Here is a 12,011-nt window from a genome sequence, read left to right on the forward strand (position 1 = left end):
AATTCAGAGTTTCTTTCTGAGTTTGTTCGATTTTCTTACCACTGTTGTTTCTGGGTAAGCGTGATAGTGAGCTAAAACAGCCCCTCCCTTCTTTAGCAACTACCTTCTTTCCTTCATTCCACAAAAGGCATCCTGAACAATCCCGGAAATTCCTTATGGCATAATACAGTGAGAGAACTCCAACTCTGTTAGTGTTAGATGTAACCAGAAGAGAGGGCAGTGAAAAGAAATTCTGAATTAGCTCAATCCTTGTCTGCTTTAAGATAAGCCTCAGTTTATCAACCATAATGCCAATACTACAGTTGTCACAAGCATCCAGGTTAACAGATGTTTTAAAAAATATGCATTTAATTTTTCTAAATTGCTCTGAAAAGCAGTAAGTAAAGAGGCTTTTTAAAATTTCTACTTGTCTTTTTGTAAAAAGAAATATTTCCCCATGACTAGAAAACCTATCAGAAACACAGCCTGAGGTGCTTAAGGATTGTTTTTACCTGAAGTTCTGGATGTCAAACAAGGTATTAACTATGTGTCCCCATCATCTTTAAATTTCACTCTCAGATACTCCAACATCACAGACACCAATTATGTATGTATTTAGTTTCAAACTCTTTTGTGTAAATTGCAATTTCTTCCACACCAGTTCATTCAGAAATAATACCAATTAACTCAGTAGAATCCCATAAATTATAATGGCTACATAAATTGCAAAGGCTACAGGATTAGAATTAGGACTGTCAGTCTTTAAAATCTGCTTTTCCTGGTATCTGCTCAACATGTTCATTTCACTGAATCTGCAAGAATCGAAAACAATTTGTTAACTAAATGGAACTAGAGTAAGACTTGCTATCTACCAGTTGCTTAGTTGAAGGGAAGGTCTAGCAGCTTTGTAGGCATGAGTCTCTTGAGGTTATTTTCTTGTGTGAATAAAGAAACTAGCTCGTGACTTTTTTTTTTACTATTGATTTAGAGCCTTTCCCAAGGAAAATGAGTGAATTTCCCCCCACTCTTGCATGGGTATGGGGGCAGGAGCAACTGTTTGAAAATTACAACTACATTAATTGAAACCTGCAGCCAAATTTACACTGAAGAACTTTCACAGATAAGGCCTCTGAGTTGTGACTACATCAATGCCCATAGTAAAGAAGATTGTACAATAATTTATGGATTACAGTTTGGGTTCTCTGCGCCCACAAAAGAAATGCCTCCTCAGCAACAACTGTGTGTTCCTAAACTGTAGTAAACTGGTGCTACAGCAGCAGATGCCAGTGAAAAAAAATACATAAAAACTCTTTCAGTCATTTATTCTAGTTGATTTAAAACCTCATGTGTCTTCTGAGGAGTATAAAAACCTTTTCAAGTCATACAAACAAGTGATCCAACAATCCTAAATACATAGCCCATGGTACAGCAAAAGGAAATCAGCACACAGTAGAGATTATCCATTTTATTTTCTTAAGAAATGGATCAATGAAATCACTGTGCTCCAGGAACACACTAAAAAATTTTAATAGGACTTTTACATCAGGTAGCCTTTCCCTTAACAAATTTTCACATTGCTTATAATAATGCAGATTGGACCTGGAATAACAGAAACACGAATCCAGTGCCACCCCAGAGCTATGGATAGCAAGTACATTCACAAACCCACCCCCCTGCAATTCCTCAAAACACCTGCAGAATCCCATTTCTACCTCTAGCTAAAAATATTCTTGTCAAAATAGAAAAAGATTTTTCTACAAAAATTTTGGAGGAAGTCATGACACATCATCTAAATTGCTTTGCAGACAACTAAGTACGATGATCAATCATCCCGAGGCTTTCCGCGAGGATTTCATCCGATTTTCACGTTCCTAAAAATAGTCCCACATTGCCCCCATGTGGCCAGGAATGCGCACGTTCACCCGGACAGCTGCACAGGGCGGTCGGGGAACATCCAGGACAAATACCCAGGCAATGAATAACCACACTGCGAGTAAGCAAATCAAACTGGATCCCGAGAACTCAGTCCTTATGCAAGGAAACGAATTCTAAGTGTGAATCGAGATAAGAAAAATAATTTAAGATATTTTGTGATTCAAGTCTTCAGTACCGTGATGCTCCCCTCATTAAAGGCACAATCCATTTCCACTCGTTTTTCTCAGTAGAGCATTCCTTTGCCAACCAGCAAAACCCAAGTGTATGCAACATGCCTAAGACCATTCATTTCTTCAAACATAAACATACTTTAAAATGTCGAAATCCTTTTCCTGGAGTGCAGGAAGCAATGGAAATTGAGTTAAAAATCATCTTTCACATAGACTTTTTCATTGCTGCCTTTCTCACACTGAAGAGATATGCTTCATAAATAATATTTAAGAAGTTGTCATCATTCTGAAAAACAAAACAGGCAATTGTTAGCAGGATAAGCACTTGAAGTAAAAAGATTAGAAGGTTATTCCATTTTATGAACCAGATGCTTTACAGCCTCACTTGGCAATAGGAAGGTTATTTCCTTTACCAAAGAGATGTATTATTTCTAAGCCTTGCCAGCAGCTTTAGAAGAATCAGATTTTCCAGACTCACTGTGGATTTATTGTTGCATGATAGCCCAGTGACAATAGAACACTGTAATTTCTGCTCTTTACCACCACTGACCTAAGGTATTTCCCTGACTTGTGTCCTCCATCAGGTCACCCATAATTCCAAACATGTCTGAAGAACACTGAAACACCCTGGGTCTTGATCAGACACTAAATCCTACCTGGGCAAATCCTTGCATCTTGTTTAGCTCTTTTAGGCTTAACACTCCTAACAGCTGCTGCTTTTGCTCTGATGTTTAACTTTCTTCCTTATGAAGAACATTTCACAAGAATGATTCAACTCACATTGAGAAAGAATGTTGTAAGTAGCTCACATAAACCTACGAGGATAATTACAATCAAGATTATATTTAAGGAAAATTAGGAGCATCCAAGATTATAGTTTTATATAATGGAAAATGACAGCTAACAAATTGGCAGCAAATAATTTCCAGGTAACTTGGTTAATCCTAACTACCACCAAGAAGAGCAGGGTTAAATATATATTGTACCAGTACAGAGTTACAGAGGGTAACCCCCAGTTTTCCTTGACTAGTTTCCTTTTTAACTTCATATATACTATCCTGATACTCCAAGCATGTAAAGAAAAATGAAAAGGAAAATGTAATTTTTTTTTCAATCCCAAAATAAAAATACAGGGGAAAATGGGAAGCCTCCAATTTGTTAAACATACTATTTTCTTTCTGGATTTATAAGTTAAACAGCATTTTAAGTAACTTCAACATTCCAATAATGACTTTAATTTTATTCCAAAGCCATGCGGTCACATAGTTTTGGTCTACAAAATGAACTCTTAAACCTGTGTCTGTTTCTTGTGTCCTGTAGCCAGGTCTTTTATAATGTAATCTCTCATAAACTTCTACTCTTCAGATATTCATCACACAGCAAGTTAAGGAAAAAAATATTCATGTTATGCACCATTCCAGAGCAGTCAACAAGCATTAATGATGATGTTAATGCTTTGCCACAATTAAACCTGAAAAACTGCAGCAAAAGGAATTTTATTCAATGTAATTATCTAGTTAAATGCTAAGCTGAACTAGTATATATTCATGTTATCTAACCCATATTTTAAAGTTGCTCATACTCATCCTGCAATTTTAATTTCCTGTCTGAATTCCTCTTACTGCTTTACACACATCTCTGAAATATTTGGCAGCTCGGATAATCACCCATTATTTATCCTTAGCTAAAAATATAATAGATGTCTCTGTGGCTCATAGGCTGACCTTACAAAGCTTTCAGTCATTTGGGTTTTTTTCATCAAAATGATTATCTTTCCTGAACCCGAAATCAGAGGCATTAATCGAAATGCAGTTAAGCCAGCAGGGTGCAAGCAGAGGCTCTCACAGCCCCAACCTGTGCCATGGTGCCCTGTTAAGAGGCAGCCACAGGTAGCACAACTTCCAACATGTATCTTAATTATTCATTCAGCCTCTAGACAGACGGATGCAACTGATTACAGGGTGCTTATATAAAAGTGGTTATCAGGATTTAAAGAAAAGTGGGAGACTTCTTGGTGCTTTACCTGGATGAGGTGTAGGAGTGTCTCCTGCAGCTGCATCTTTGTCATGGAGGTGCTGCTGAGCATGGCTGGCTCTGGGGCCTGCAGGGGCAGGAGAAGGCTGGCAGGGCTGGCAGCAGGCTCTGGGTTTGCTGTTGCCAACCGCCCACTCTCACTGGCTTTGGGGGGAGCAGGGGTGGACTGAGTGAACACCATCGGGGACATCAGCAGCGTGGGAGTCACAGTGGCAGGAATGCGCTGAGGTGAGATTACCTGTCCGTACAAAAATAGAGTCATCAATTAAACCTATCCACTTAATTGTATGGGAATGAAGATGATGAAAACTGCAGGGAGATTGGCAACAGGCCCAGGGACTGTTGGATACTGATACAGTGATGTCAAACTCCAGCTCAGGACCACCTATGTTATCTGTTTCCAGATTAAAAGGTCTTCTATCCAATTTGAGATTGCAGCAATGGATTCAAGTGTGATTAAATCTATCTGATAGGCACATATCTTAGGACAAGAGGATTTTAGTACAGAAATCAGAGCGCTATTAAGTATCAGCACTTAAAGCTGTAAAGTCTTCTACATAAGGATGGTAAATCAGTAAATTTAATCCTTGATAACATACATGCAAATGTCACCATTGAAGTCTAATCTTTGTACCCAATACTTGAAGGTATTTACCAATTAAAACTTTCAAATTACTTCATAAATATATATATGTATATATTTTATCTTCTCATTTTACTTAAGGAGAATGGAAAGCCCCAGAGATTAAGTGGCAGACTTAAGAGCCATAGTGAGCTGGTGGCACTGTCAGAAACAGAACTGACTCCTGACCAACACAGAGTTGACAAAATCAAAATGACCCTCAAAGAGAATGAAAGCCTTGATGCTGCAGCAGTTCTGCAAGTTCCCTCAATATACTAACCATGCCAACCTGCAAAGATATGTGTCAAATCATTTTTACTTTTAAATTTTGTAATGCATCTTGGAACTGTAAAACACGTGGGATTAGCAAATATTATCAGATAAAACACACAACATAACAGGAAGCTAATTCACTTGGTTTGCAGATATTAAACCTCCCTCCAGGTAATTCTAGTAATAAATCTTAATCCTAAACAGCCATCTTCTTGCTATTCCTGTATCCCATCTTCTGTTCAAAGAGCAGAAAACACAAATGAATTGATCTGACCTCACCAAAGCTCCTTTTGGACTGAAGCATGATTTATTGCTATTATATAAAGGTAAGAAGCTACAATCACTTCACTCTGTGTCCTAGATTACATTTCAGTTTTGAAGAAAAATTAAAATTAAGAAAATAAAACCGAGGGTGCTCCCTTAAGTATGCAAAGCCACATAATTTAATATTAAAGAATATTCATATTCTTGTAGTTTGTCTTACTCCTAGTTATGATCCTTCTACCCAAGATATTTCTGAGCAATGTTAGTGAGCCCAAAACAGAAAAAGTAATAGGAAGAAAGGAGAAGGACAGATGTAATAGTCTTTTACAGAAAATTTAAGGAAGCAGAAAGACTAAGGGTCAGGAACAACTCATGGGTAATAGAGAGCATGCAGTGTGCACCTAATGCAAAACCCTCCTCTACTTTTGCGATATTTACCCTGTTAGGTAAATATTGTTTCTGTTTCTCATACAGAGAGCAGCACTTCCAAACTCTTGACCTACAGCTCTTTTCCAACTCCAGGGCACGTTATTGTAACAGTGATCACTAGATCTGTGTTACAAGGTCCTGAATGAGCAGAGGTATCACTAACTCATTGCAGGGTTGTAGCAGTGCATATGTTTGTGTACATTCCTTTTTGAAGAAAACCAGTGTGAATCCAAAGTGACATCCCCCTGTGGAGTGAGACCTTTGGACTGTGCACAGATGTTTTCCCATAAGTGAGAAGATTTTTCTTCTGTCTCGGGAAGACTGACTGTCCCCAGACACTTATAATGCTTCTGCTCTACTCATCCATGCCAGTGAAGTAACTTCTCTTTAACCTGCCTCAAGCAGAATTGGCAGGGTTTGTTTAAACAAGATGACTCTTCCTAATGTAATTTAAAGAATGGATATACAAACTGCTCTGCAAGGGCAGAAACCTCCTGCAAAGGGAAGGTTGGGAGCAGCTGGAGGAGATAAACTGTCCCACTGACATTGCTGAATCTACCACAGACTATGTCAGGCCTAGATAACACATCCCCTCAAATCAAAAGACATTTTCCTCTGCAGTCCAAAGCATATAACCAAAACCTGAGACAAACTGTGCTCTTAGTAACATACAATTTCTCCTGTCAAACACGTACACATGTAGTGGTTTAAAAGACATATGAAGAATTATGTCTTCTCTGGATAGAAACGATTTTTGGTAGGGCTTGCCAAGCATATGGAAACTACATGGAATGAGCAATATTGCCATCTACTGGTGACACAGACAACATCTACAGGTTACCACAGAACTTCAAATATTTGTGCCAGAATAGAAATTACACATATCTTTTTTTCAGTGCATAACATTTGGATCTGTACACAATATTAAAATGCATCTTTTGCTAAGAGTTCATGTTCAAAACTTCTCTCATAAAACAAACTTTTACATAAACCACATGGGTTGGGGTTTTTTGTTTGTTGGTTTTTTAAATATGAAGGAAAATTTTCATTTCAGATTCAGTTCAGATCACCTTGAGTCACCAGGAAAAATGACACCCATCAAAAAATGGGATGATGATCTTGGCATAACTAGTGCAATTCCTATAACACCATGCTTTTGCAGAAAGCACTGAGAATGCTCTGGAGGGACATTAACAGCCTTTGGACCAATCTTTTAGCTTTGAGTAACTTCTTACAAGTTGTAACAGCCCTTCCAAAATTCTGTTGATCAACTTCTTTCCCACAGCACATAACCTGAGTTGCTTGTTCATCCAGCCTCTACTGAATTATCTCCAGCTTTATCAGGTCAACACTTAAATCTCTGAGTCACTAATAACAGAGTAAGAGTCTACCATCAGTTGTGCAGCAATGAAGTAAGAACAACGAAAAATGTGCAAAACAATTGTTGTAGTATTCTTTCTCTGAAGCCCAAATGCTCACTAAGGTACCAGTTTGAGATTTAGATGGATGACATGGTAGCTGGAAAATTCACGTAACACCATGAACTAAGGAATGCACTGGATCTCCTGTAATGCAAACTGGCACCCTCTGTTGCTCCTAAATGAGCAGAATCTCATGTGCAATGAGTGCTCCTCTGGAACATCAACACCCAGTGGGTGCTGTGGGCCTCAAACAGTTTTTAGTGCCATTACTTAAGAATGGTTTGGGAATTTAAAGGCAGTTAATTAAAATAAAGCGTGCTACAATGCTAACATTGTCTTGTCTTTCAAGCTTAATTTTGAATATTTTAATTGATGTTTAGCTATAGAATCTTAAATTAGTTTTTGAAACAAGTTCTATGCACCTATTTGCATCCCTCCTGTGCATTTACAATCTCGTGCTGAAACTGCAGTCAGGACAACGAAGAGGCAACGGTGTGACACTCACACCAAAGATACAAGATACATGCACATACTCAGAAAATGTAACACCATGTACAAAATACATTCATGACAGAAAAATGCTCCAGGAAATGAGAAAAATGAGTTGCAAGTGAAGTGGCCTTCTGAAGAAAAGATCAATTTATGTCTGGGTTCTTGTAAGCACTTTTAAAACCATAATTCTGATTAACATAAACACTTAAGCAAGCATGTATCTTTAATCAGGATAGCACATGCTTAACACTAAACATATCCTTAAAAGCCCACTGCAGATTAATGTTTTTTATTGTATCTTAAGCACACATTACTCACTGTCTGCATAAGGAATACTTCGCAGAATAGGGCTGGCACCAGACCAGACTGAATGCTTCCAAGTATTATTCTTCAGCTTTTGCTTTTTTCTTCTTTTTTTTTCTTTTTTTTTTTTTGGTAACTGGTCTCTTCCTTTCCATGTGGGAGATCACAGTTCTTATACCATATGGAGATGCAGCAGAAGCCAATTTAAACTTGGACTTGTAATGTGTCAGTTGTGCAAAAGACTATTGCTTTCATTTTCTTAGTGCTGCTGATGGATTTAAGGATGTTCCTTTAATATGATTTTTCCAACAACAGACACCATCCAGACACCTCTCTATTCCTGTCAGACTTTTTAGACTTTGCTGTTTCTGTATGCTGAATGTAGTAGAAAAGGCAATACCAAAAGACAAATAATTACAGAGAACAAACCTTTTTCAGCATTTGTTGTCAGAATCTGCTCTGATCAATTTTGCATGAGCATGTGCAGATGTATTTGTGCCAATTCAATTTCACTCGAATGTCTACTCTGCAGGCATGGCAGCACTTAAAGCCTCTGGTCTACTGCAAGGATGATATTATAAAAAGATTAACATTGGATTTTCAAAGTTGTTTATTATCTTCCAGGTTTTTATCAAAAGTAGGCATATTTCATGTGGCTAATTCATGGCTTCCAGAGGAACACAGACTCGTTCCTTCATTTTTAGCCTCCCAGCTTTTGCTTTTTTGGCAATCTGCTGCATTTGAAAGAGGCCATTCCTTCCAGACTGCAGAGCTTTAGCTGTCCTAAACAACAATTAGTCATGCTTTCATTATCATCTTAGTCTATGCATTAAATCTCAAAAGCTATATTAAATGTGTAGGAAGAGCTGCATCTAATACTCTTTCAATGGCAGCTTTGGCTGTGTCAGCCTGTGAAGCCACTCCTAGACAGTCTCACTCTCCTTGCTGTGCTCACAGCCACAGAAAGGGAGATTGAGAGTTGCTTCTTTTTTTTTTTTTAAGGTCAACTTGCAGCAATAACCACAGTGAATGAGACTTGGTCCATAGAAGATTTTGTTTTTCTCCCAAGCTTGTGTTCTATCCATATTCAAGCAGTGAAACTCTTGTAATTGCATTATGTCAGACCTCAGTAAATGCTTTTCCATATTCCAACTAATGCTGGCATTGTTTTTTGTTCATATATACACAAATAAAGTCATTAGCCATAGTAGCATCTCTAGGGATTATTAATTTGAAAAAATATATCAGCATATTTCCTTTCTTGTATTTATGCATGCTGACTTATAATGTACAGTCTGGCACTTGCCTCGTTTCACTTTTACCATTGAAGTAGGAATGTCTTATGTTCTCATGCTATGAGTACCAGTGAATCAGGCAATTTCTTGCATTTAAAGCAGGCAAGTTCCATCCCCAGTGAAAACAATTAAATTTTTGTCACTCTGGATCCTCTTTTTATTCTTTAGCTCTCCACTGGAGAGTCAGACTTACCATCTGTAAGCAACTGATTCTGAATAATAGCAATGACTAATCCTCAAAAAACTCTTTCACACAGATTCAAAATCATGCTGCATTAATTAAAAGAACAAAAATAATGATGGCTATTTGCTCTATCAAATTCATCTTCCTCTGACCTGTCTCATGGAATTAGAAAACTTGACCTGTCACAGACTTAGTGACAGATGTGGCCCTTACATTCTTAAATTACCATTTCGGTCTCTTCACATGTAGAATAACTTTCTAGCATGGGGAGGATTCTTGGAGCACATTGAGGTATTCTGCAGTCTTTCATTAAGGTTTTGACAGAAACAGACAAAAGAATAAAGTAGAAATAGAAAAACTGAATAGTTGCAACAGAAAAGCAGCTTTTGAACTCTACACTGAAAAAGGGAATGTTTTTTTCATTTGGATAAGTAACTTCCAGTCTCAAATACTGTACGACACAAGTCTTGTGGAAAGTCTATCCACAATAAAGTAAGCTGAAAAGGGCTTAGAAACATCCCTAAACAGGACATCTAAAGACATTCTAGTGCAGAAGAACCTTTAGAAAATTAAGTTGTTAAAGATAGTAGTTATCCAGGATGGGACTCTTGTAATTGCACATGCTGCTTTTCTGAAGAACAGAAAAAAATACTCATAGGAGAGACAAACTCTCTTGACATCTCTTGAATTTTTTAACACACCAATCTGACTTTTAGGATCACAATCACCAGAACTATGGGGATTTGCTTTTTGATGGCGTTCACGTACAAGACCTTTTTTCAAAATAATACACAGCATATGAAAAAGAATTGCTAATGAATAGGTAGAAGTAGCAGGTGTGGTACAAGATAACTAATTCACCAATATACAAATACTTAGAAAGCTACTATTAGAAAACAAGGGACCTTTTAAGGATCTTTAGCAACTGGAATACAGAAGAGTGCATATCTACACACAGCTATGACTAATTTTGTAGAAAATATTATTAAACCCAAAATATTACACTCATTAACCATCAATTACACACAACAGCCTAAGACTAAATATGGCAACTGAAAACTAGGTGACTTTTCAAAGGATCTGTGATAAAAAACAACACTGCAGTAGTTTTTGGTCATCAGTAATGTGCAGAGGTGTGGCCTTCAGTATCTGCAATACCACATTTTGGTAAATCAGAACTCACCTGATGTTGTTAAAGTATCACCTGCAAAATGAATGATGTGCAATATGTCATAGAACAGTAACAAGAATACACTGGCCAAAATGAACCAAAGACTAACATAATAACTCATCAAGTTTAAAAGATTGCCAGAATTTTGTTTGTGTAATTTTGAAACTCCCCATTTACCTGGAAGAGTGTGCTCTGTTTTTCTGTACCCGGTGCCTTTTCTATCCAGGAATCCAGTGGTTTCAGTGTGTTGGTATTCTGAGCAACAACAGGAAACTTAGCTGCCAAGGTTGGTCGGCTGGACACATGCAACTGTTGTTCTTGTTGCACTATCTGGAGTTTTTTCAATAACTCTTGAGGTGAGATCACCCCAGAATTGGCTGCTTGATTGCCAGAGAGAGAAAGTGGCTGTCTGGGAAGTTTGGATTGTTCTTTACCAAGTGTCTGAGCCTCTAAAGTCTGGCCTGGTAGGGACCCATTGAAATACACCAAAGGTGGCTGGCTCATGTTATTCACAGTTGCTGCTGGTGCTCCAACAGCAGCAGGAGTCCTGCTGAACACAGAAGCTGTTGAGTTCACAGGTCCTGTTGCACTGGGGTCCATTTTCGTCACTGACACTGACTGACTCTGCAATTTCTGCAATAAGCTCTGAGTGCCAGCAGTATCCTGAACCACGTGAGATGTTGCAATACCATGAGAAGTCACAGGTTGGAAGAGTCCTGTGAAAGTCTCTCCCACAGGGTGGATATTGCCATTTTCACAGAGTCGGTTCTGGGGGAACTCAGCCAGGGGATGAAGGTCTGTCCTGTGCACCATGAGCTTCTGAATGGCAGGGCAAAGCTGCTTCTCTGCAGAGGGCGAGTGCCTGCTGGGCTCCTCGTAGGACAGCGAGCGAACCACACCCTGCCTAACAGGGAGGGTCTCCGGGGGCTGCTTATTAAGTGGTTCGGAGACATCTGGCTTGTCTTGTTTTCCAAACAGTGCTGTCAAAGACAAGTGCTGTGGCTCAGGATCCGCACTCTGTGAGGGGACAAAGGGAAAGAGTAAACACAGTTCCCTCATGCGTAAGTTACATTAAGTGGCGACAATATTTAGCCAGCAGCATTCAAGGAAAAGCTGAGAAAACCGCTATGCTCTTTTTTTTTCCCCCAAGAGGATTTTTAATAGTTTTGTCACATACGAAGGGCAAGAAGACTGTTGCCAAGCTGCTAATGTGGGAGAAAAGTCACTGAATCTGAGATACAGCAGTGGCTTTGCTTTAAATATCATGAGAGAGCATCTTCTCTTTCAGCCATCAGTACAGTATTAGTAGGAGACAAATCTGCCTGTGTATGAAGTAGGGCTGCTTCTTGTGCATCTGCTGGTCACAGCTGAATTCAGTTTTTAGGATTCTGCAGTGTGATTTGGCTTGAAGATGTATTAAGAGACTTTTCTTTATTTAA

At 38.5% G+C, this 12,011-nt stretch overlaps 1 protein-coding gene across 3 annotated transcripts in view; it reads right to left on the reverse strand.

Annotated features, from left to right (window-relative positions):
* Positions 1-1,285: 1,285 nt before the first annotated feature.
* DCP1B (decapping mRNA 1B) overlaps positions 1,286-12,011 on the reverse strand; it is a 44,479-nt gene continuing 33,753 nt past the window's right edge. For 2 of the 3 annotated variants that reach the window (XM_071551253.1, XM_071551255.1), the window contains exons 7-9: positions 10,750-11,589; positions 4,108-4,356; positions 1,286-2,370 (exon numbers count right to left, since the gene is read on the reverse strand). In XM_071551253.1, coding sequence (XP_071407354.1) covers positions 2,290-2,370; positions 4,108-4,356; positions 10,750-11,589 — 1,170 coding nt within the window. In that variant the 3' untranslated portion in view covers positions 1,286-2,289. Of the gene's footprint in view, positions 2,371-2,864; positions 2,900-4,107; positions 4,357-10,749; positions 11,590-12,011 lie in introns of all 3 variants that reach the window. The other variant, XM_071551254.1, reaches the window with a different exon arrangement.

The sequence above is a fragment of the Pithys albifrons genome, chromosome 3, assembly GCF_047495875.1.
Source record: "Pithys albifrons albifrons isolate INPA30051 chromosome 3, PitAlb_v1, whole genome shotgun sequence".
Lineage (NCBI taxonomy): Eukaryota > Metazoa > Chordata > Aves > Passeriformes > Thamnophilidae > Pithys > Pithys albifrons.